General features: G+C 44.7%; 3 protein-coding genes across 5 annotated transcripts in view; 2 read left to right on the forward strand and 1 right to left on the reverse strand.

The window, feature by feature from the left end:
• Positions 1–366: 366 nt before the first annotated feature.
• On the reverse strand, positions 367–1,951 carry atg101 (autophagy related 101). 2 transcript variants are annotated; one of them, XM_026328490.2, is made up of 3 exons: positions 1,936–1,951; positions 1,239–1,560; positions 367–1,150 (listed from the first exon to the last, which is right to left on the reverse strand). In XM_026328490.2, exons 1-3 carry the CDS (start codon positions 1,947–1,949, stop codon positions 746–748), a joined length of 741 nt encoding a protein of 246 aa, XP_026184275.1. In that variant the 5' UTR covers positions 1,950–1,951; the 3' UTR covers positions 367–745. The 2 variants fall into 2 exon arrangements, with proteins under 2 accessions (XP_026184275.1, XP_026184277.1); XM_026328492.1 differs by lacking the exon at positions 1,936–1,951 and adding an exon at positions 1,677–1,836.
• Positions 1,952–2,002: 51 nt separating this feature from the next.
• Positions 2,003–23,944, forward strand: part of c2cd2 (C2 calcium dependent domain containing 2) — a 25,273-nt gene continuing 3,331 nt past the window's right edge. The window contains exons 1-13 of one of the 2 annotated variants that reach the window (XR_003296994.2): positions 2,003–2,835; positions 3,264–3,359; positions 5,016–5,135; positions 7,534–7,635; positions 8,046–8,162; positions 8,608–8,716; positions 10,160–10,268; positions 10,375–10,439; positions 10,585–10,700; positions 10,823–10,991; positions 11,453–11,694; positions 11,871–12,138; positions 13,256–15,149. Coding sequence is in view for 1 of the 2 variants with exons in the window: in XM_026328238.2 (XP_026184023.1) it covers positions 2,554–2,835; positions 3,264–3,359; positions 5,016–5,135; positions 7,534–7,635; positions 8,046–8,162; positions 8,608–8,716; positions 10,160–10,268; positions 10,375–10,439; positions 10,585–10,700; positions 10,823–10,991; positions 11,453–11,694; positions 11,871–12,138; positions 13,256–13,476 (2,016 nt within the window). In the remaining variant the exon portion in view is untranslated. Of the gene's footprint in view, positions 2,836–3,263; positions 3,360–5,015; positions 5,136–7,533; positions 7,636–8,045; positions 8,163–8,607; positions 8,717–10,159; positions 10,269–10,374; positions 10,440–10,584; positions 10,701–10,822; positions 10,992–11,452; positions 11,695–11,870; positions 12,139–13,255; positions 15,378–23,944 lie in introns of those variants that run through there. The other variant, XM_026328238.2, reaches the window with a different exon arrangement.
• The window catches only part of LOC113143045 (PR domain zinc finger protein 15-like), an 11,750-nt gene continuing 3,365 nt past the window's right edge, over positions 15,560–23,944 (forward strand). The window contains exons 1-5 of the mRNA XM_026328506.2: positions 15,560–15,859; positions 15,970–16,122; positions 16,206–16,314; positions 16,391–16,474; positions 16,698–16,925. Of these exons, the coding sequence (XP_026184291.1) occupies positions 15,683–15,859; positions 15,970–16,122; positions 16,206–16,314; positions 16,391–16,474; positions 16,698–16,925 (751 nt within the window). The 5' untranslated portion in view covers positions 15,560–15,682. The remainder of the gene's footprint in view (positions 15,860–15,969; positions 16,123–16,205; positions 16,315–16,390; positions 16,475–16,697; positions 16,926–23,944) is intronic.

Consider the following 23,944-nt stretch of genomic DNA (forward strand, 5'->3'; position numbering starts at 1 on the left):
TCCTGTTCTCGGACAACATTGAGCCAGGGGGATGTTTTTCAACCTGTGGTCCACTATGACAAGTTCAACTGGAAAATCGGGAGTGAACTTATTTGCTTTAATTTGGAAAAACAGCAAACTGGAAATCCTGTCCTACCCATGTGTAAGGTCACACTCTCCATGAAAAAGTGTGCAAAGAGGAAGTTTTGACATAGGTGAGGAAATCTGTTTTCAAACTCACTCCTATCTTTTGCACAAAAAAAAAAAAAAATCAGGTTATATCATCAAGTTTTGTGAGTTAATCTTTGCCAGCAGTGATCTGTATATGAAAGGCCAGGATAAATTTACAGAGGCAATATTTAGGTTGAAATAGATATGACTGATGAGTATAATTACCATAAGTTCCATTTATTTTACAATTGTTTACAATATACAGATTTTACATGATCAACAACACAACTTAAAAAAATAAACTAGTATACAGTGTCATTTGCTACACTGTTAGAGTTGCACGTCTAGATGGTAGAAGATAAAAACAACTAAATATCTTTAAAAACAGATGTGACATAATCAAGAAGTTTAAGGTACAAGTAAGACCAAAGCCACAGAAGAGACAGGAAAAGTGATTACACTGAAATTGCTTCATTATATCAAGAGCAGAGTTGACAAGCCATGTTTTTGAGCATACAAAGACTTGTCAGAACTGACGTTGGATACAGTTATGGATAAACTCATCCTTATATTTCTTCACTGTCCTGGAGCATCCTCACAGTGCCAGGGTGTCTTTAATCAGCCTTCTCATGGTAGTGCTGACAGAGGTACCCAGAGAGTCAGTGATCTGGTATGTAATTTTATAAAGGTATGGCTGTACATCTTTGAGACTGGTGTCAAAAACATTGTCCACTTCAGACTGGGTGGGCATCTTTGGCAAGTATTCGTGGCGATTTATGACTTCAACAACGTTAATGACTTTCTCACCGAGCTTCTCACCCACTTTCTCCCTGCAGATCTGTCTCTCCTGCTCATTCGCCAGGTTGACAACGTTGACCTTGATGCTCCACACCTCCCAAGGAATGCACTCGTCAGAGAAAGGCCAGCGAGACTTCTTCTTCTGGTAAAACTCCAGGGAGATCTGCCCCATGCCGTCGCTGCCAGAGTTACTCAAAGCGTCCTGTAACCACAGCATATCATAAAATGTTTAAATTGCAGGCCTGCCTGTGCTTCGCAGTATGCAATTATAAGCTGAGACCTATATTTACCTTGAATTCAGACACAGCTTTCCTGATCACTCTGTCCAGCTCCTCTGAGGACACTCTGACGAAGGTGAAGTCGATGAAGTCGCAGTCGATGTCCAGTGTGCCCACGGTACCGATGGAGTAGGTGCCCTCCTTTTTGTAATGAAATTTCCCGGTGCTGCGGTGCAGTAAAATGGTGTGGAGCAAAGCCAACATAGCCTCTTCCACTTGCCTTGCCTCCACTGTTACCTCAAGAACCTCGGAGCGACAATTCATTGTGATATGAGAGCTATTTCCATTAGACAGCGACGACACGACCAGGGGAACGATGGCTGCTGTTTGCCTGCTGGAAAATATACTTTGTTTACCTCAACGGGTAGGAGGAGCCTATTCTACAAGGTAGTTAGTTATATTATACTATAATAAAATACAAAACAGATTTATTTACAAAGTGGATCCTACCTGTAATAAAAATGTATGAAAAGGAAGAAGACTTAACAGCTGAACCTAGCTAGCTAAGTGTTTGCTACAAACAAAACAGGGACAAGGGACATCTGTGTCAACGGGGCAATCTACGGCAACCCGCGTAGTTCAAAATATGTGTTTGGTTTGCTAGAGTTTGTCTTTTAAAGCAATTTAATTAATCTACTATAATAATATTGTACTGGTGAATTATAATAAATAATATAAAAGCCAAAAATCAGCCGGAGTTGGAAAATACCTTTCGGGTCGCATGAGGACCAACGAACACTCGCATTTGTCGCTGTGCACTCTGGGAATTGGAGTTTGTGCCACATATAACTTTGTACAGTCAGGCTGAGCCGCGGAGTCCACGGTCGCGTTAGTGCTGCTCACTTTCAGTATGTTTTCATGGCACTTACGCTCGTTATGTGTATGTGGAGCAGCTGAACTGAACCGTCAACACAGGAAATAAGCACTCTGGGAACTTTGGCTGCTCTGGAGCTGATCAGGAATAGCTGCTTAAGCGAACCGCGGCGGAGATTAACGTCCGGTTAGCTAATAAAGCTAACAGAGGAGAATGTCGTGTTCTACATGAACACATAGACTACCCTTAGCTCTCTGACAGGGGTCCATGTCTTTACAGCCAGCTTGCGTTGTTTGGGACCTCTGTATGCCGTTTAAATCTGCTGTGGGGAGCTGCAACATGGATAAGAAGAAGCGCAGTTTGTTTAGGGGGTTGAGGTTTCTAGTGTTATCGCCTGAGGGAGAGCGCTTCCATTGACTTCGCCGTTCCCTGACCAAATAAATACTATGAGGCTGCCAGGAAATGTTTCCGAAGAGGTGTGTTAAGCTGTGATATCGCGTTCATTTGCTGACAATGTCCGACTTGGAAAGTTCCGACTCGTATTTAGTTTCGGAGGACCCGCAGTGGCTATGCATGGTCACCCTTTTTATCGCTTCCCTGGTCACTCTAGCACTGTACTTCATACAGTATTTCCAACAAGGGGCAGTGGGCAGTAAGCAGACAGCAGCGGGGGACAATGCGGCGAAGGAGGAAGCCGCTGCTCTGCTCGGATGGGCGCTGTCACTGAAAGGTTGGAAAAGTGAGTGGAGAGGAGCCTGGTGCAGGGCTTTGAATGACGAATCCAAGAAGCGTGGGGTAAGTCTCATGACCACAAAGCCATCAGTCTACCAAGGGGCAGGTGACTTCAGTAAAGAAACTGCAGCTTGTCATATGACGTGACCTGGTTCAAAACTGAGGAGATGAGTGGAAAAAGCTGGGGAAATTTTCATATAGGTAGACTTGCTTTTATAAATCCAGCCACATTAATCAAATCTTACATTATCCAACTGAAGCATTTTAGTCGGTTGACACTAGTCTGGCCTTTTTAATGCACACTCAAAATGCATCTCCTCCAGCCATTCCTGAACATCTACATCTGTCAGGCAGCATTTATGCACTGGACTGCCAAGGGAATACTTTGCACCACAGACAAATGCAGACATCAGCTTTATTTTCCTGATCTGTGACTTGTGTTATAATTGTTTGCTTTTGTTTTATGTTCTTTTCTGTCTTGTTCCTTACAGAGTGCTGTTCTGTTGACATTTGAAGAGGATGGCTTTGAGGCGTCAGAGCTCGGGGTCAGCTGTGTGTCTAGCTACCAGAAATCTGCCAAGAACAAGGTTAGTCACAGTCAGTTTGTCATGAATGCAGCTGAGGGGCTTTGCCTTCACAGAAAAATGCCTTTATGCTGTATGTTGTGGGTCTTCTGTGTTGTCTCATTTCAGCGATCAATGAATGTATTTTTTTGGGGTTTATTGAGGTCACCTGTACTCGTGAGTGTCCATTTTGTAGCTTTCTCTCCAGCAACCTCTAAAAATAAATACACTCCAGGTTGTTTTTTTGGCAGCTTCAGTGTTCCTATACATTTATAGGCCACACACACTATATATTTATTTTCTTGGTTATGTACTTTATTGAGAAAGGCAGTCCCTCGAATCTGTGCTCCCATCCATAGTTTAGTGCAGTGGGAGCGTCCATACAACTCATCAACTCGTTAACTTTGGCACAGACGTTTGCCCCAAACATTTAAGTTTGGGAAATTTAAAGTTAGTTTGCTTAGCATTTACCTTTTCATGTGTCCATGAAATGCTTGTAATGCATTATTACCAAAAACAAAAGACACCATGTATGAATGCTTGTGCTCAAGAAATGGGATGAAACTCTTGCATGGTAATTCTTTCATCAGTCCTACAGATTATATGCAAAATGTGCGTTAAACAGACTGTCAACTGTGGGCCTTCATTTTTCACAGAGGTCACATAGGGACACATTTCTGGCTGTGTTTCTGGCCTGGTTAGCTTTGCTGTGTTCCAAGTGCAAACTCAGCACTTTCTTTGTGATCATCGGGATGTGGACCAACATAGCAGGTGCTCTGTTGTTGAATCTGTGTAGGCTAATGAACAGAGGCTTTACCCGCATGGCATGGATGTGTGTTTGGGCGTGTGTACATGCAGCTGGTTTAACTTACATTGTGAGAACCGAAACCTGCTTATTCACCCACACTGTTGGGACTTCCTCGTACGGACCAGATGCTGGCCCCTACTGTGCAATGCACTGAATTTTAGGGTGACAACTTGGTTTAAGGGTAAGGGTTACAGTTAGGCAAGCAGTGGTTGTGTTAAGGTTGATCTCCAGAAAACTAATTTACGTCAATTTGAATTTCCCACAAGGAATGAAAACAAACATGTCTGTCACTGTGGGTGTTTATGCTGTCAGGTTTAGCAGTAAGTATGAGTAGACAAACAGTAATGGTCTGACACTTATGTTTATGTTTTGTTTGCCTTTACAGTGTTCTAATACCAAACTGGATGTGCACACACACACTATACAATTTACTCTATTAAAGTTGTATTCCATTGAGATGAATGTGATATATTATACTTGTATATAATTGAATCTATTGATAATGCCATTGGAAGCTACTACAGATGCTATTCCTTTTACATTTCAGCAGCATTTCTAATATCACCATATAACATTCATTCAGTAACTTTGAATTGGTAGCTTACCTAACATTAATATTAAGTTATCATGTAACAACATGCTATCAGTCACAGGTGCAGCTGCTGCAGCCAAAGCTAAACAGAGTAAGCATAATCATAAAATACATGAGGATGACCACACCCAGACCAGCATTATTACCCTGTACTATTAGTTTAGCACAGAGGAGCAAAAGCCAATGCAAAACAATAATCCACACAGTAATCTACCATACAGCAACAACATTCTCAGTAGGTTTACATTTACACTAATGGCTCACTTTGTCTTCCCAACAGGCCGCTTCCTGCACTGTGGTTGGGGAGAAACTACAGTTCTGTCTCAGTGCGGCATCGACAGCCATGGCGACAGCAGATCCTTGTAAATACAGGGTCTGTATAGCTCCACTGGAGCTGCAGGTAAATGCTCTATAGGTGGTCAAAGTTTAAATAACAATTTTCATTTGTTCTTTTGGTAAATATCCATTTAAGACTGAGACATGAAAAGTAACAGGGTTACATTGTTGGGAAGTCACTGAGGTTTAGTTTAATAGGAGATTTTATTGAACATGATGTGCTGCCCAGCATTGACTCTCTTGCTGCAGCAAGATTAGATTAAATGGTAAGGGTATCTTTTTCTTTTTTTTGTTTGGCAAATGTCCCAAAGACCTCATTAAAATCACTGTCAGGCCCTTTTCCAGTAAAGCTTACACTTACATTTGTCAGGGGACGGTACAGAATCGATGGCACTCTGGAGTTGTGGTAAAATGTCTAATGAGTACTTTTTCTTAACGGGAAATCACATTTGTTTGATTCGTCATGCCCAAATCTCATGTGCATATCTCATCAGCAAAATGTTCCTGTGTCTTTAGACTTGGATGCAGTGTTGAAATGAATTGGAGGGGAAGGTGATGTTTTTGGATATGTCATGGGTTGCGTGTTTTGTTGTTGTTGTGGTAGTGGTAAGCTTTTATCCTATTCTTAGGAGTTAAATCTTAACTGATGTATGGATACAAGCTGCTATAAAAGCTAACCTAATTGTATTATGGCTATTTTTAAACCAGTAAGGTGCTTTTCACACCTCCTGACCTCATTGTGGCATAAATACAACCAGATTGAGAGGATACAAATCTGAAGTCAGTATTAGAGTCAGGTTGTTTTTGTTGTTGTGGTGGATCAGTTGCTGTAGCAGGAACACAAAGGAAGACTCTTGTCTTTTCACTTTCACTGTTTTGTACTTGTTCTGGAAAAGTCATGAGGTCCTTTCACGTCTCCATCCATCCACTGGAACATTTGTTAGCTTTTGACAGAGATCCCAGCTAGAATTGTCCTGACTGTCGTGTTGTGAGTGCATGGAAACTAGCCATTTACAGTACTGGGACACAATTATACACATTATACACTATAGCATGCTGCATGTACTTTGTCCTATAACGCACTACTGCAATGAAATGCAAATGCCATATTTACCTTATCTGTTGTATGACTGCACAATTGGCAGTCCTCTCAACAATGTGTAATAGGCCTTTGGTGAGGTGAGGCCTTTGCTTGGCATCACTTACTATAAGGGACTGTGTTGGCCTCCCCAGCATGTCTGTATTCCACAGGCATGCTGGGGCATGATGGCCTACTATACAGGAAAGATTTTGGTCTCTTTCCTGCCTTCTTCTTTCATGTTGTCTGTCAGATGAACTTTCTGTTTATGTACACCTTGCTGACCTTTCCAAGAAGTTGTTTGTCAGGCTTACAGTAGAAGTTTTGTCTTTTGTGGAGTGATGACCAGGGGCATGCCAGCTACTCTAGAATGATGTGGAGCAAGTTTGTGGGACTATTTAATAACAACTGGGGAAGTCCAGTCACTGAATAATGTAAATATTAATATTGTTCTTATTCCACAGTTTAGAAATTGTCTACTGAATATTTAAAAAAATCACTTAATCATTTTAATTATTATATTATTACTATAAAAGTTTCTCTTGGCTTAAAATGTGATAATATTTAGTAACTTAAATGAGTTGGAAATACTGTGCAAGAAATATCATAAGATAAGATGATAAACTTTATTCAATCCCAAAGGGAAATTCAGGTCTGAAATTTCTTGAAGTTACTACATGTCACATCTCGGTAATATCATCATAAAATAGTCATTCAGTAAGTTATGATTTTGCTGTATTGTATTCATACCTCAGAGCCTATCCAACATTAGGTTATATTAATATTATACGTCGTGCCTGGAGTCTCTCCAGGTAACAGACCTCCAAATAGCCTACCTACCATCACAGGTGCAGCTGCTGCAGCCAAAGTTTTTGGTTGTGTAGGCATATTCATAAAGCACACTTCAGGATCACCACACCCAGACCAGTGTTATTGCCCTGTACTGCTAGTTGACTGCCAAGGAACAAGAGGACATGTAAAACAGTAATCCACACAGTAATCTAGCAAACCGCAACATCAACATCCCCTCAGTACCAAAGAAAAAATAACAAGGTTTTATTCTGCAACAACAATCATGCCGTCAAACTGTCAGCTATTTGACTGAAGTCTAAATAACAGTAGCAGTGTTGATGGGGTAACCCTTACAGTCACAGTTTAGAGCCACCAATCCTCCACATTAAACTACTCTGTCCTTTACTCACTCTCACAAACCCAAAGAAATGCACACACACTCCATAATGCAGTCAAAATACAGGCTACTGATATATGCAGACTCCCATTGTGTTTAATCTCGTGTTTCTTATTTATTATTATTGATGCTACTATCAGTGAAACCTGTAGTAAATGTAAAAGGTATTGCTATTCTCTCCTCTGTGTCCCTCAGCTTGATCTAGATATGCAAGAAGCTGAAGATGAGGTCAAGGTGAGCTGGGGGGTGTCTCACATAGAAACAGGAGAGCTGCAGGTGATGCCCATTTTCACCCAGGTAATTTTAGGGCTGCAGGTAATGAGAGGAACTGACTTCGTTTTATAATAAACTGAATGTTGGTTTGTGATAATCAGTCTTTATAGAAATGAATTTAGTGTTCATGTTCATCAGGTTGTGTAAATGAGAGGTAAATAGAAAAGACTCAAGTTTGATAATCGCACATGAACAGAGGGTGTCGTATGAATACACTTGAAAATAGTCCAAATCATCCTACTCAGAATTATTTAAAGCAAAACATCTTTCTTTCTTTTCCTCTGTGTGTGTGTGTGTGTGTGTGTGTGTGTGTGTGTGTGTGTGTGTGTGTGTGTGTGTGCGCGCGCGTGTGTGTGCGCGCACACGCACAAACAAACAAACCATTACTATGTTTTTAATGTGTGAAGTGTGAAAGAATCGTCTCTCTGTTTCAGAACAAGGCCAATGCTTGCAGTGTAGCAGCCATAAAGGAGCAATTGAGGCAGCTGTTATATGCAACGTGTCCCTCTGTGCTGCTGAGCTGCAGACCAGCTCAGGCCTCAGAGGTCAAGGTGAGAGGAGGATTCATGCCTGATACAATATGTCTGAACAGCTGCTGCGTAAAAACACTATGCAGGTGTGTGCAAGTCTGTCATTCCAGTGACTGTTTGCAGTATGCTGGAGTTTGACAGACTAATCCATACATTTATAAGCAAGTATCATAACAGTCCGATCAGTTTGGCTTGCAGTTGAGCTTCTTTTTAAAGGTTATTTCAAGAATGTTAAAATGCACTCCAGGTATAAAAGTTTATGGCCATACAGTTAACTGAAGAGAAAATTCACTGTATTTAATTTTGCTTAGCCATCACACACTGTCCTGTGTTTTTCATCTGATCATACCTCATATGTTCACATGTAAACTTGAGCTGGGAATACTTTGCTTACATTGTCGCTGTAATGTTGCAAACGGTAGATCATCATTGATGAAATATTTACCTACTATGGTTTCTCCAATAGGAGACCCAAAACAAAGTGGTTTCACCCCCCAAGCCCCCCCGTGCCCATGACTGGAAGCTGCTGGTGAAAAACATCCGGGTGACGCTCAGTCAGGAGGAAGATGCTGCAGGTCAAATGCTTTTTCCAGCTTCTGATGAAATGGATGTAACTATAATCTGTGCTATGATCACTTTCAACCTTCACAAACCAACATGTGTTATTTCTCTCCTTTATGGCTGCAGTGGTCATTTAACACAAACCTGTAGGACTACAACTTAACTACACCACGCAGCCAAAATGCTACTTCATTGTGATTGGCTCAGAAAAAGACATTTTACAGCTTTGTAAAGGATTTTTAAAGTTTTCTTCCAAGGTTATCTTCTGTCAAGAGCTTACTGCTGTGCTGAAGTCATAGTGCGTTGTACAGGAGACTGTGTCTGCAAAATATGTAAAGCGAAAGGACAAGGGCCTTCAGCATGCTTGACTAGCACCAACAGCAGTAACAGTAATACCAGTATTACTGCTTCTGTTCCTCATGCTCTCTCAGTCCTTTATATGTTGTTTGTCATATGTGTTTTTCTCAAAGTGGCTTATGTTGGGCAACTCAGTCATAAAGGCCTGATTGATGGAGAGCTGCTGAGATATGGTTTTATTATGATTACCATTTTAGTGACTGTTTCAGTTTTTATTTTGCAAAAATAGCTGCTTCATCCTGTCCAGAGCCTTTCCATGTAACCTGCAATAGATGTGCGTTTCAGATGGCTGTCAAAGGTGGTTGTCTACTGGGGAAAGATAATTAGTGTTGCCAATATATTAATTATACACCCACATCAGTACTGGTGCACTCAGAAAGGTAGTACGGACCTGCACAAAAGTGATATTCCCTTATGATCAGAGCAACAACAAAGCATCAGGCACCAGCCATGAAACTAAAGCAAATGTTGCTCTCCTAGTAATGAACTCTTAGACCATAACATCACCCTCTACAACTTTGATCTGATAGTTTCTGTAATTAGCCATTTTCCTATTGGTCAGTCAAGCACTGCGGGGAAATACTCGTATTCAACCCCATATTGAGTACTGTGCATCAGAGACATGACACAGCATTCATCTCTTCACTGTTTTCCTTGCCCTGAAGTGAAGAACAGGGATACTTATCTTAGCTTCACTTGTGAAACTTCCTTTGGCAAGCAGATCCAGGGCTGTAGCAGTAGATACTCTATTTTTGAAGGTTCTTGCTAATGTTGCATTTATTAGGCGACTGTGCTTGTATAGTATTGGAGCCTTGCATGTGGCAAAGAAACTTCAGTTTAAAAGCTTCAGTAAATGGGTTCCATCTAACTTTGCTCAGTCTTGTGTGCTGAGAAGGAGCTTTCATCTATTTCTTTGAGCCTGCTCCAATGTTTAATTCATCTTTTATACATTAAAACAATTGAAGTGATCACAGCAAGATTTCACCTTGCAACAGCACGTTTGATCTGCTGTCATTAAACTTTCAAAGTAATTTGCTGCTAACTCATGGATCAGACAGTTTTATTGTAATGCCAACTGAAGGATTTTCTGCTGTTTGTAGGCAGTGTGAATCCTCTGTGTTTACTGCAGTTAGACGATCCTCCACAGAAGTTCAGCACCTCAGTCTTGAAGAACACAACCAGCCCTTCTTGGGACCAGCCATTTATCTTGTATGTTTTTACCATGCAGGATTTCTCTTTGACATGATGTTGGCTTTTAAATTGGCATACTCCAGAAATGTTTTTGCTCTTTTCACCTGCTTTCCTGTCTCACCAGTGAATTGAATGGACGATCCAAAAAGCTCAATATTCAGCTGAGGAATGAGGGACAACTTCAGGAGGGTAAGGGGATAAGCCAGGAAATGACTGAATGTCTTCCTTTTGATATTTGTGTCATTCATAATGATGAAGAGTTATTTTGTTGCTGAGCTCTGGCTGTTGCATGCTTTGGTACTACCAGGCTAAATATGTGTTTTCGCTTTGTCAGATTCCATACTGGGTGAGGTATCAGTGCCTTTTGATCTTGTGAAGAAGCAACCCAAAGGACAGCAAACATTTGCACTCATGGCCAAAGACATTGTGACTGGAACACTTACTACTGATGTAAGACCGTCATCCCTGTAAACACTGTGATGTTTTTGCACATTTCCCTGATACAGTTTGTTTTTATGTAGTTGAGGTTTTCAGTGACACTAAGTTAGAATATGTCGAATTATGTTCATCAGTTTACCTACCTAGAACCCAGTGAAGTGAGGTCCTGGCACCCTCCCACCCCAGTCTCCAATAAGAGGGTGGAGATGGACCGTACAGTCATGCCTTGTGGCACAGTGGTCACCACCATCACAGCAGTGAAAAGCAAGCCAGGCCGAGCACTCCCACCTGGACTCAACATAGGTACAGCTCCTCAGTGCTGATGTATAAAGGCACTTCTGTGTCGATTTTAGTCCTGCTGATGTAAGAACAGCTTCAGCAGCTGTTGCATTTCATGCAGTGAACTTCTGAATGTTCCGAATGTTCAGAATTTCAGTTTTGAAAACCAGAGGTCAGAGCACCCTGCTACTGGATTAAAAAAAAAATCTAATTTGGTTTGTTCACAGTTCTGTGGAAAAAAAATCAAGTCTGAGTTACTTGGAGGGACAAAATTTGGATTTGGCCAACATATCCAAAATATTATGAAAACGGTGGAGCACAGCTAAAATTGTAGTCACTATTTCCAACTCTGTAATGTACATGACCAAATCTCAGCAGTTTAACTTTCAATATACTCATGAAGTAGTCTGTAAAAATACCTTTTTAAAATGTAAAGTGCTTTATAAATGAAATGTATTATTATTGTTACCTTTGTGCTCCCTCAGATCCTGCCCAGAGAGCTGTGGTCAGCAAGCCCAAGCTGACTGAACGTCGCGTTTCAGAGCAGGCATCTATGCTGGGGGGCACATTCAGCAAGGCCTTGTCCTCTTCTGATACTGAGTTGCTGATGCTCAATGGCACAGACCCAGTGGCTGAGGCTGCCATCAGACAACTCCACCAGTCTGCCAAGCAGAAGCTCAAGTCTCCAGTGAAGAAGAGTACCATCATCATCTCTGGCATCGCCAAAGTAAGGACACAGGAGCTGATGACTGCTGCTTTATGCGGTTTCAATCATAAAGATGCTTGGTCATGATATTAGAGCAAGCATTTGTTCTGGCATTGAAGAAATGAAAATCTTACACCAAATGAAGCATCACTGTAATAGAAAACAATTTTAAAATATGAGTGTACATCATTTCCCAGACACCCTTGTCTCAGGATGATGAGCTAGCTTTGATGGCAGGCTACGCTGCAGCAATGGATGCCTCGATGTCAGAAGGCAGCTCCACCCAGGATGTGACCACAGCGATTGTGTCAGGGACCAGTACCACTCCAGAGGTGTCGGAGCCCCAGGAAGGCCCCATTGGAGTAGGCCGACCTCCAGAGGCCTGGGAGAGCCATACAGGAGAAGAACTGGACCATACCTCACTATCCATGTGTGTGTCCGAGGTGAATTGCAAGAAGAGCAGAGGTGAGAGTTTGCAGAAGAGACTCACTGATGACTCTAAGCCATAATTACCTCTGAATGGACAGTCTTTATAGTAGAAAATTATTCTATAAAGTAAAAGTCCTTAACATATTGCCAAAAGGTCAATATTGAATCAGGTGTGTGTTTAGCTGTTTGTATGGTCATCTGTTGCTTCTCATTGATGTTGTCTGTCTGTTCTTTTCTTCTGTGACAACCTTTCTTTTTCAAACTCTCATCCCTATCATCTTAAGAGGAAAGCAGTGCTATGCACACATTATATCCAGATGAGTAAGTTACCTCATGAGTTACTTGTAGTACCCTTGGTATTCTAGTATGTGTAGTTTTTAGTAGAGTAGATAACATTGTTTTCTGAGCTGTCAGTCACTGTTTCATGTAAAATCAATTCAATATCAGCTCATGTCTTAGATCATGTAGTTGCTTTTCTTGAAAGTGCTGTGGGGCAGTGTAGTCTAGACAAAGCTCTGTGAATGTTTTTGAAATGATCATTTGTTATATGTTGTACTTTAAAGGCTTGTTGTGGTGGTACTTTTGAAGAACTGCATATAGTTAAGAAAATTCACCACTGGACCTACAGAGTCTGTTCTCACTGTTTCAGTCTAGGAATTGTTCCTATGCAGAGGTTACTGATATCTCTTTTTTGATCATTTATTAGTCTTTATAGTGTTGGTTTATATTCGTTTTTTTTTTGTCAGTGTAAACCTTTCCACAGAGATGGAGGAAACCCCTACAACTCCTTATATGCTGAAAGGAAGTAATGACACTTGTGTGGCTGCTCCCTGTTGGAAAAGTTCATTATGTGTTAGCTGGTGAAGAAACATACATTTGAAACCAAAATGTAAATATCCAAAGACACAGCTCTTTTCAGAGGAAAGCGTCATAGTCAAAGAGGGAATACATTGTTTGTTTTTTTTTTCCCTAATCTGTCACACTCATGTCAGATATTTCACCAACAATAGCAATTTCCAACTAACACAGCTGTCAGCTGTACTCATTTTTTGTATCTTTAATCATTATTTTGCTTTGAGTGATGTCATGTTGACCTAATCCTTGTCGCTCTTTTGTTAAAGTATGTTTCCTGTCCCCCTCTTCCCTGCTATAGGCAGCTTCCTACAGAAGAGTGCCAAGCTCTTTTTCCGGCGGCGACACCAGCGCAAGGACCCAGGGATGAGCCAGTCGCACAATGACCTGGTTTACCTGGAGTCTCCAGCTGCAGTGGAGCGGGCCAGCCGAACAGCCACTCTTAGCCGCATGCTCAACCGCAAGAGTAAGAATAAGAGCAAAGCCAACGGCTCTACCTCCATGGGGGAACCACATATGTGACACCCAACTCCTGTTGTTTTTTTGTTTGTTTTTTTTTCTCCACCTCAGTCCCTCCCACAACAACTACCATCACCACCTCCACCTTAAACTTGCACTGGCAAACTTCCTGGCTAATCTCCTCGCTGTGATGCCTAATCTACATATTGTGAATGGCAGAGCTGTGCATATGGAAAAATATTCCCTTTTATTGCTCTATCTTGCTTAAACAGCTTCCTGCAAGAAGCAGATATTCCACCAGAAGCAAGTGTGCATGTGTGGATGAAGGCAGCCTGTCCTGGGCTGATGGCATTTCAGAGGATATTATTCAGCGTGTTTATTTTATTTGATATTATGCAACATTTTGAAATCTTTAAGTGCTTTTATGGCCTAGTTACCGACAGAAGAGACTGGTATGGGCCATCACTCTTTACCTCACAAAGTGTAAAGGGTCAGCTCTCCCTGCTGTAAACTGTAAAGCTTCATACAGTGGACTAACAGGACCATGGATGAAGAGCAGAGTGGTATATGTATGATTTGCACAGTTTTAGTACCTTTATTGAAAGTGCAATGACAGGAGCTACTCTTGTGACAGACACTCTTCTTTAGTTCAGATTTGTGTTAGAAACATTCACAAAGGGAGACCAGTGTGGGTGGGAGATAGTAATGTGACTACTTTTTGACACTAAGACTATGAAATATGGTATTTAAATCAAGCATCCAATATTAATAAATAAATTAACAAACAAGATCAGTACATTTAATGTGCATACTGTAAAAGAATCTATAAAACAGAGCTGCATAAAAAAATGCCAGCCTTGTATCTAACAAAGATTTCAGTTATTGACTTATACAGAAGGCATGTTATCATGCACCACCAACTGTTCAAATAAATTAACCTTTTAAAAAAAAAAGAAACATAAAATGTTAGCAATATGTGAGTGTTTATGTTTTATGTATATGTATTGATTTCAAACTATATGCAACTTTCTTCCTTGTCTTCCTAAAAGATAGTCCTGTACACTACTGTTCTCAGCAGAGTTAGTAATGTGTCAAAAGGGAAGTGAATGAACTTTTATCCAGGGACTGTGATGTGACACTCTGCCATACTTGTCGCATTATGCACTAACAAATCTTGTTCTGTGCTTATTTCAATCCTGTATTTCTTCTGTATGAAATCCTCATCATTTCATTTAATGATTTCTTGTTTTTAAAGATGTAGCTTTGAACACAGAAGAGTGTGAACATGTTTGGTAGCAACCAAATTCATTGGCTCTTTTTTTTTTTGTTTTTTAACCCAGCTAATGATTGTATTTTTTGTGAGCAGCTTGTTGAAGGGATTTCTGTACATCATCCTAACTACTGGTTCTTCAATGAGATTATCTGCTCAGCACAGTGACATGCAGAAATAACGGATTGCCTTACAGTTCTTCTGAGGACATCTTTGATTTGACGTGACTTTTACCCTGAGGCTGCATCAACCATCACAATGGAGAACTGTCAGGCTGCAAAGATCTGTTGGAATGACAGAGTACGCCGCCATGCTCCTGCACCATCAGCATGTCTATAATCAAGAAGCCTATGCACAAAACATATCTATAATCTGAGTGTTTACATCATTTGACTACCTGTGAATCAAAAACACTCACTTGCTGTTGATGACAGCACTCTTGTGAAGATACAGTCTTTGTGTCCAGGTATTTACATGGTAGAGCTGCTCCTCTTTTCACCATTGCAGTCTGGTTTCAAAATATTCTGAAGCCCAGGATCAGGCTGAATAAAGTTAAAGAAATACCTTTAAACTCTGAGGAACGGAGTGGAAAACAGCTCGTTGTGATCATACTAAGCTTTAGAGTCCTCGCATACGAAAGCCTGCATCCAGTAAGGTCTGTATGTGATTAATAAACTGCTTCCTGATGTTTTTATTGGCATCTGACTTAACTGTTGCTGCAAAACGTCAGTCATGTCCCTGCAGGGGTTAGAACTAAAATATATATCGAGTTCTTCTTTTCAGCAATAAATACTGATTGAATAACTGAGATTGTGGTGCAACTTTGACTATCCAGGCTGTAGTGACTTGTCCCAGTGCTCATCTTGGTATGTCTCTTTGAGGCCTTTCAGTAAAGTTTTTTTGAATAGACATCTATTACTGATCACTGGGTGGAGCCAGTTGGGGGAAGTTTTTTTTTTATAATTAATTAAGGATTTTTGCGTTGTTTCCTAACATACCATGCTGCTCTCATGCTGGATCAGGTCGTCTCTACCAAACAGCCTAGAGATCAGGGAGGTTTCTGACGGGGAGGAGGGAGTATTCGTCCTGCACCGGCTGGTCAAGAGAACCCGGTTTGGACCCTTTGAGGCTAAGAGGGTCTCCCACGTAAAGAAGGAAGGAGCATTTCCTCTGAAGATGCAGATAGATGAATCCTGACATATATAATGGCTGATCTGTTTCAAATAAACAAATATGATGTTTTTACTGTATTTTAACTTCCTTCCCTCTTAATCCACCGTGTGTAGATCTTCCAGAAGAACGGCATGGTGGTGTGTTTTGACTCAAGCAGTGAAGAAGACTGCAACTGGATGATGCTGGTACGACCGGCGACCGACTACAAGCACCAGAATCTGACAGCTTACCAGCAGGATGACGAGGTGTACTTCAACACCTCCCAGGTACCTGCATCCATCCTAAACCTGAGCCTTCCAATAGCAAACCGGTGTGGTTTTCATGTTTGCACCTGCTGTTTGTTTCCCAGGATGTCCTTCCAGGAACAGAGCTGAGGGTCTGGTACGGAGCTTTCTATGCCAAGAAGATGGAGAAGCCCATGCTGAAGCCTCCACTTCAGCCACCTCCATCGATACCGGGTAGATGACGTTACAGGGACAGAAATCATGGGGACAGTTGGAGTTATGCCTTATACTTCTTTACTCTTCTTCTCAGATGTGACGTCTTCGTCTGCTAAAACAGAAACCTCAAAGAAACCTGGAGCTCACATACATTCAGTGACTGAAGAAGACAGTGCAGGTAAGCAAAACATCCTTCACTCCAGTCAAAGCAACGTTGAAATATTTAGGGTCATGAATGTGATTTTCAGTTCTCCGTTGCATCAGATTGTGGTTTTCAGTGTTTTCTCTATAGCGTGTCAGACAAGAGTGGAAGTCACACTGTTCTCCTCTTCGAAACATCCATAAACAGAGGAAATACTGTGTCACACTCTAAATCCCCCGTTTCCTTCTGTGGATCACAGGGAACATTCTGAGTCATCTGGATGAGGTGAAGACTGTGACGTTGCTTCCCGTCGGCCTGCTCCTGCCCCAAGAGAAGAACCTGGTCGGCCCTGAGGAAGAAGTGGAGGAGGAGGAGGAGGGTGGTGGCCCTCCTGCACCTCAGCTGGCCCCTAAGACAGGGCAGAGCCGAGGGAGAAGAGCCAAGGCACGCAAGCCTGGAACCACAGCTGCTGCAAGCAAAAGTAAAGGTGAGAAAAAAAACACGGTATAAAAAAAGTCTATCCTGAAACACTTGGAACAGTTTAGAAAGTAGTTTTATGGATATACTTTAGACCGAAGGGAAAAGGCTTGAAATCACCCTGAGGTGGCTGAACAGTTGTGAAGACTCTAAAACAATAAACATCAGGATTTGTGTCAATGCATGAAAGAGTAAGCACTCACTGCTGTGGCTGCAGGCACACAGACAAAGCTTTGCCTTTTCTTCTTGTTGCCTTGCTCTCATAACACCGTCACCGTACATGTTGTGTGTCACATCAGACTGTGGCTGTACATTTAGCTGAGTTTGTTTAATTCCAGGTAAATGTTGAAATCACTGATGGACTGGTGACCTGTCCAGGGTGTACCCCTGCCTTTCACCCAAAGAGAGCTGGGATAGGCTCCAGCAGATCCCTGTGACCCTGGTTAGGAATAAGCGGGTATAGATGATGGATGGATGGATGTTGCAAATCACTGACTGAGTGGCAGGAGATGGTCCAGGTTTATGAACATATAGTTGAAGTCTAAGCTGATTAACAAATATTAGCACAGTAACACAGTTTGGTCTAATGTTTACCATGCTCACCATGGTAAACATTAGACCTGCTAAACATCAACATGTTGCCATTGTCACATTTAGCATATTATTATTAATATTTGCTCAGCTGAATGCACTCCTGTGCATAAATACCGTCTCACTAAGCTGCTAGCGTGACTGTCTTGTTACTAAAGTTTGATATACAGTACTGTGCAGAAGTTCTATTTCATCCTTTCTGACCGCCAGAGGGCGGTGCTGTAAGCACTGAATGTTCCCTTCGCGCATGCGCAGTTCGAGTATTTATACCAACAAAGTCACATGTGACCCTGGATGACCTCCGGAGGTGATATATTCCGGCGTCATCCAAGGCTCTTTTCCTCTTTTCTTCTCGCGCGCGCGGTTCGCATGGTGGCCGACTGCTTTGCAAGCGGCACATTCCTTACCAGTTGCTGGGAGCCCCGTGACTCGAGTGGTCGGAGAAGCGGATTCGCCCTCCAGGGGCTGCGACTGTGGATTCGGGATCTTCCCGTTGTTGCATTACCCGGGAGGTAATAATTGTACGCTCTTTCGCTGTGGGTGCACCGCAGCAGCAAAAGTTGCTTTCTTTTGGAGTGCCGAATTTGTTGGTGACGGTGGCGTTCGCGCTCCCCTCTCCCATTGTTTCTTTTTCTCTCGGCATCGGACGCATTGTGCGTCCGCCTCGGTGACAACGCCGTGGTTGTTTTTCGTTAGTGCTATTGCAGTGCTGGTGGTGACGGTAGCGTCTCCCCTCCCCTCTCCCACTGACTGTCGGCTGCATAGTTTGATTGCTCCGCCGCCATAGCGGTGTTTCATTTGCCAATATCAAGGACATTTACTTGTGTTTTCCGCTGCGGCTAAACCGCCGCAGTTGTTTTTCTTTAACGACGCTACGCCTGTAGCCTCTGCTGGTGACGGCAGCGTTCGCGCTCCCCTCTCCCATTCTTTCCTTTTGCTGCATCGTCTCTCCATTGTGGTCGGGATGATGTAGCTGGCTTCCTAATCATATAATAATATAACAAGACAGAGAAAAACGAGACAAGAGGAGGGACGGACAGACAGTATCTCCGACCTCTACTGGTGACGGCAGCGTTCGCGCTCCCCTCTCCCATTTTTTCCTTTGGCTGCATCGTTTCTCCACTGGTCGGGACGATGTAGCTAGTTTCCTAATTATATTATAATATAACAAAAAAACAAAACAAAACAAAAGAAACGGGCCTCTACTGGTGACGGCAGCGTTCGCGCTCCCTGCTCCCACATCGGCTTTGCCACATCATTTCTCTCCTGCAGGTGAGTTGTGGTACCTGCTCTTTCTGTGAAAACAACAAGAAAAGGACGGCAGTGCACCCGCTTTCAGCCTCTATTGGTGACGGCAGCGTTCGCGCTCCCCGCTCCCACACTGGCTTTGCTACATCATTTCTCCCCTGCGGGTGAGTTGTTGTACCTGTTTTCTTTGTGAAAACAACAAGAACAGGACGGAAGTACACCCGCCTTCAGCCGCCATTGGTGACGGCAGCGTTCGCGCTCCCCACTCCCAATTGGGTTGCTGCATCGTCTCTACCTTGCGGGTGGGACGCTGTGTCGGGTTTTTTCTTTGAAATAAAAAAAACAAAAAAAACAAACAAAAAACAAAAAAAGGGGAGACATACAGTCAACACTCTCAGCTGCTACTGGTGACGGCAGCGTTCGCGCTCCCCGCTCCCAGTTCCTGGCACTTGGATTACTCCCCTGGGCGGCGGTTGCAGCGTCAGGGGCGTATCAGCCCTTTGGTACTGGGGCAAAGCCATTCGGGCTGTCGCTTTCACCGCGGGTGTTCACTCGGGTGTGTGAAAGCGGCTCTTGCTCCCTTGCAAGCCTGGGGGATCAGGCTGTTACCATACCTGGACGATTGGCTGGTCTGCGCCAAATCCCAGGCTCAGGCCACTCGGGACACGGCTCGTCTGTTGTCCCACGTGGCCAGGTTAGGCTTCCGGGTCAATCCGGACAAGAGCTGTCTGATCCCCTCTCAGTCGGTGACCTTCATCGGGATGTCCTTGGACACAGTCTCCATGATGGCTCGCCCAACCCCGACTCGGGTGGGCGACATTCTTTGCCTGCTCCGCCACTTCAGGCCGGGCAGGTCGCTGCCCTACATCGTGTTTCTCCGTCTTCTGGGCAAGCTAACCTCTGTCTCGCAGATTGTTCCTCTGGGCCTGCTGTACATACGCCCCCTTCAGAGATGGCTGAACGGCTTCCACCTGGATGCAGAGCGCCACAGGCGGCAGAGGCTCCGGGTATCAGGGCGGTGCCTTCGTGCCCTGGCTCCTTGGCGGAGCAGGGCCTACATGTCCAGGGGGGTCCCCATGGGCATTGTAGTGTCGTGGAGAGAAGTTGTCTCTACGGACGCTTGCCCCACAGGATGGGGAGCGGTGTGGCAACACAGGACGGCACAGGGGCAGTGGCCTGTCAGGGAACGCACCGACCACATCAATGTGTTGGAACTGCGAGCGGTGCATCGAGCCCTCGAGTACTTTTTGCCATGCCTACGGGGAAAACACGTGCTTATTCGGTCGGACAATACCTCGACCGTCTATCACGTCAAACATCAAGGTGGGACCAGGTCGGCGCAGCTTCTGAAGGCGTCCTGGGACCTTTTGGTGTGGGCCACACCACGCCTGGCCAGCCTGCGGGCAATATACCTACCAGGAGAGAGGAACCAGCTCGCAGACTACCTCTCTCGGCAGGTGCTCCCTCCAGGGGAGTGGCGTCTCCACCCGGAGGTGGTACACAACATCTGGGACCTCTACAGCAGGGCGGAGGTGGATCTGTTTGCCTCGCAGGAGTCGACGCACTGTCCCCTCTGGTTTTCCTGGATGGGGCTGACAGGCCCCCTGGGCCAGGATGCTCTAGCCCATCCCTGGCCCCGGGGCCTTTTGTATGCCTTCCCGCCGCTATCCCTTGTGGTTCCAACACTCCACAGGGTTCTTCGGGAGGGTCACAGACTGTTATTGGTGGCCCCCTTCTGGCCAGCACGGCCATGGTTCCCACTGCTGTGCGAGCTCTGTCGCGGCAGGCCATGGTGCCTTCCGCACAGGGCAGACCTTCTGTCCCAGCTGGGAGGGAGGATCTGGCACCCCAATCCTCGACGTCTCCAGCTGTGGGTTTGTCCGCTGCAGGGTCCGAACTGCAGCGGACAGTTCTCTCGGACCCTGTCTGGCAGACCATCCTGAACGCCAGGGCACTGTCCACTCGCCAGCAGTATGAGAACAGGTGGAAGCTGTTCGCACAGTGGTGTGTTGAGCGTGCGGAGGATCCGGTATCTTGCCCAGTGGCCACGATCCTGGATTTCCTTCAATCCCTCCTGGAGAGGGGCCGTTCCCCCTCTACCCTGAAAGTTTATGTGGCTGCAATATCATGTCACCATGTTTGGGCGGGCCACAATACGGTGGGACGTCACGCACTGGTATCTCTTTTTCTGAAGGGCGCCCGGCGCTTGTGCCCTCCGACACGCCCACGTGCACCGGCATGGGACCTGCCGCTGGTACTGGAGGCCATGTACACGCCTCCTTTCGAGCCGTTGTTACAGGCGGAACTGAAGTGGGTATCTTGTAAAACTGCGTTTTTGCTGGCCATTACCTCTGCAAAACGCGTCAGCGAGCTGCATGCCCTATCTGTCAGTGATACATGCCTGAGATGGAGTCCAGACGGGTCTGGCGTTACGCTGTGGCCAAACACAGCCTTCCTTCCAAAGGTGCTGTCTGGTTCGCACCGCAATCAACCCATACGGCTTGCGCGGTTTGACCCCCCACCGGAATCAGGTGGGGACAGGCTGAGATTACTGTGCCCGGTACGCGCACTGCGGGCATACATGGCAGCTACAGCGGCGATACGAACAGCTGACCAGCTGTTCCTGTGCTATGGGGGACCTAAGAGGGGTCGCGCTCTCTCTAAGCAGCGCCTCTCCCACTGGATTGTCGAGGTCATCTCGCATGCCTACACGGCAGACAATCGCACCTTGCCGCAGAGCGTGACAGCCCACTCCACTAGAGGTGTCACAACATCATGGGCGGCCTTGAGAGGAGTACCCTTGGCCGATATATGTGCTGCGGCTTCATGGACATCACCCAACACATTTTCCAGGTTCTATAGGCTGAATGTTGTCACTCCTCAGCCGCTGGATGTGGTCCTCCGGACGGAGGCCTGGGGGCCCTCTCCGTGAGAGGGATGCTCAGGATTCTTCGTGACTTCGCTGGTATAAGTCATTCAGTGCTTACAGCACCGCCCTCTGGCGGTCAGAAAGGATGAAATAGAACGAAAGTTACGCATGTAACTGCGGTTCTATGAATCCTGAATGACCGCCAGAGCTCTCTTGTCCCTCAGAATCCTCGCGTTCTCGCGAGAAGAATCTGTAGGAAAAGAGCCTTGGATGACGCCGGAATATATCACCTCCGGGGGTCATCCAGGGTCACACGTGACTTTGTTGGTATAAATACTCGAACTGCGCATGCGCGAAGGGAACATTCAGTGCTTACAGCACCGCCCTCTGGCGGTCATTCAGGATTCATAGAACCGCAGTTACATGCGTAACTTTCGTTTTAGGCTCTTTGTCTCACAACACCATCAGGTGTCTGATTGATCCCAGGTTCATTGTCCAGGATGACAATGAACCTGGGACAATGATGTGGATTATACTGTACATAAGTACATTTTAAAGATTCATTGAGACTAAAAACAAATCTCCTGCAGAAGAATTGTAGCAAGTATAAAGCAAGATGTAATCTGGACTGTGCCACTAGTGGAAGGTTTGGGCCTCCAGGTGAGTTTTAGGTTTGGATGTAACACCTGTCTGATGTCAACAGGGAGTTTGTTTCAGAGGAATGGGGTTGAATAAAAAAAAGCCCTGCAGCCTCTTGACCTGTTTTGAACTCTGGGGAGACTGTGAGCAGAGAGCACAGGATGGAATAAAAGGTAAAGAAGAAAAGGAAAAAAAACAGAATTGCTTTGCACCCGTTTAATTACCACTGCTGTAGAAGGTAAACAGGATGTTAAACAGATGATGCCCCTCCTCGTCACAGGCACTCTAGAGAAGGAAGAACATAAGTTCTTGCAACAGTATGATCTCTAGAAGAGATAAAAAGGGGGAATTGTTCACCACCAGGTCCATACCCACCTTTCCGCCAATAGCCTATACGAACACTTTCAATCTGGTTTCCGCCAACTTCACAGCACTGAAACTGCCCTGGTCAAAATCACCAACGACCTCCTAGTAGCCGCAGACTCTGGCCTTGTCTCCATCCTCATCCTCCTTGACCTAACTGCAGCTTTTGACACCATCTCACACAATATTCTCCTCCATCGCCTTGCTTCCATCGGCATAGCCGGCTCGGTCCTCTCATGGTTCACCTCCTACCTATCTGACCGCACCCAGTCCGTCCATCTCCAGAACTTCCACTCCCAGCCCTCTACTGTCAGTTGTGGCGTGCCCCAGGGCTCTGTCCAGGGGCCCCTCCTCTTCATTATTTATCTCCTTCCTCTCGGACATATCTTTAGGCAACATAACATCAATTTCCACTGTTATGCAGACGACACCCAGCTCTACCTCTCTGCTGCTCCATCTTCTACCCTCCCCCCTCCCTCCCTCCTTACCTGCTTACATAATATCAAATCCTGGTTCACCCATAACTTTTTGAAACTCAACCCTGACAAAACTGAAATTCTCCTCGTGGGCACCAGATCCACCCTTTCTAAAACCAGCACCTTCTCTATTCAAATTGACAACAATACTGTCCTCCCCTCCCCCCAAGTTAAAAGCCTGGGTGTCATCCTAGACGGTACTCTCTCCTTCACTCAGCATATCAATACCACTACCCGGTCGGCCTACTCCCATCTCCGTAACATAAACCGCATCCGTTCCTCACTCACCACCGATAGCACGGCAATACTCATTAACGCCTTTGTCACCTCTCGTTTGGATTACTGTAACTCACTCCTCACTGGTCTACCTCTCAAATCACTTCGCAAACTTCAACTTGTCCAGAACTCTGCTGCCCGAATCATCACCAGAACTCCATCCTCACATCATATCACCCCTGTCCTTAAACAACTTCACTGGCTCCCTGTGTCCTTCCGTATAAACTATAAAATCCTCCTTCTCACCTACAAAGCCCTCCACTCTATTGCCCCACCATACATCACTGAACTACTTCATATCTATTCTCCGCCTCGTCCTCTCCGCTCCTCAAGTTCCACTCTCCTCTGCACCCCTACAGCGCGCCTGGCCACCATGGGCGCTAGATCCTTCAGCCACACTGCGCCCCGCCTTTGGAACATTCTCCCTCATCGCATCCGGTCGTCTCCGGACTTATCAACTTTTACATCATCACTCAAAACATATCTGTTCCGTATAGCGTTTTCCACCTAACTCTCTTAACTTCTCAAAGCAGCCCGTGATGTTCTACCACCCTGTGCCTATTTCAT

Source organism: Mastacembelus armatus, chromosome 14, assembly GCF_900324485.2.
Source record: "Mastacembelus armatus chromosome 14, fMasArm1.2, whole genome shotgun sequence".
In the NCBI taxonomy this organism is placed as follows: domain Eukaryota; kingdom Metazoa; phylum Chordata; class Actinopteri; order Synbranchiformes; family Mastacembelidae; genus Mastacembelus; species Mastacembelus armatus.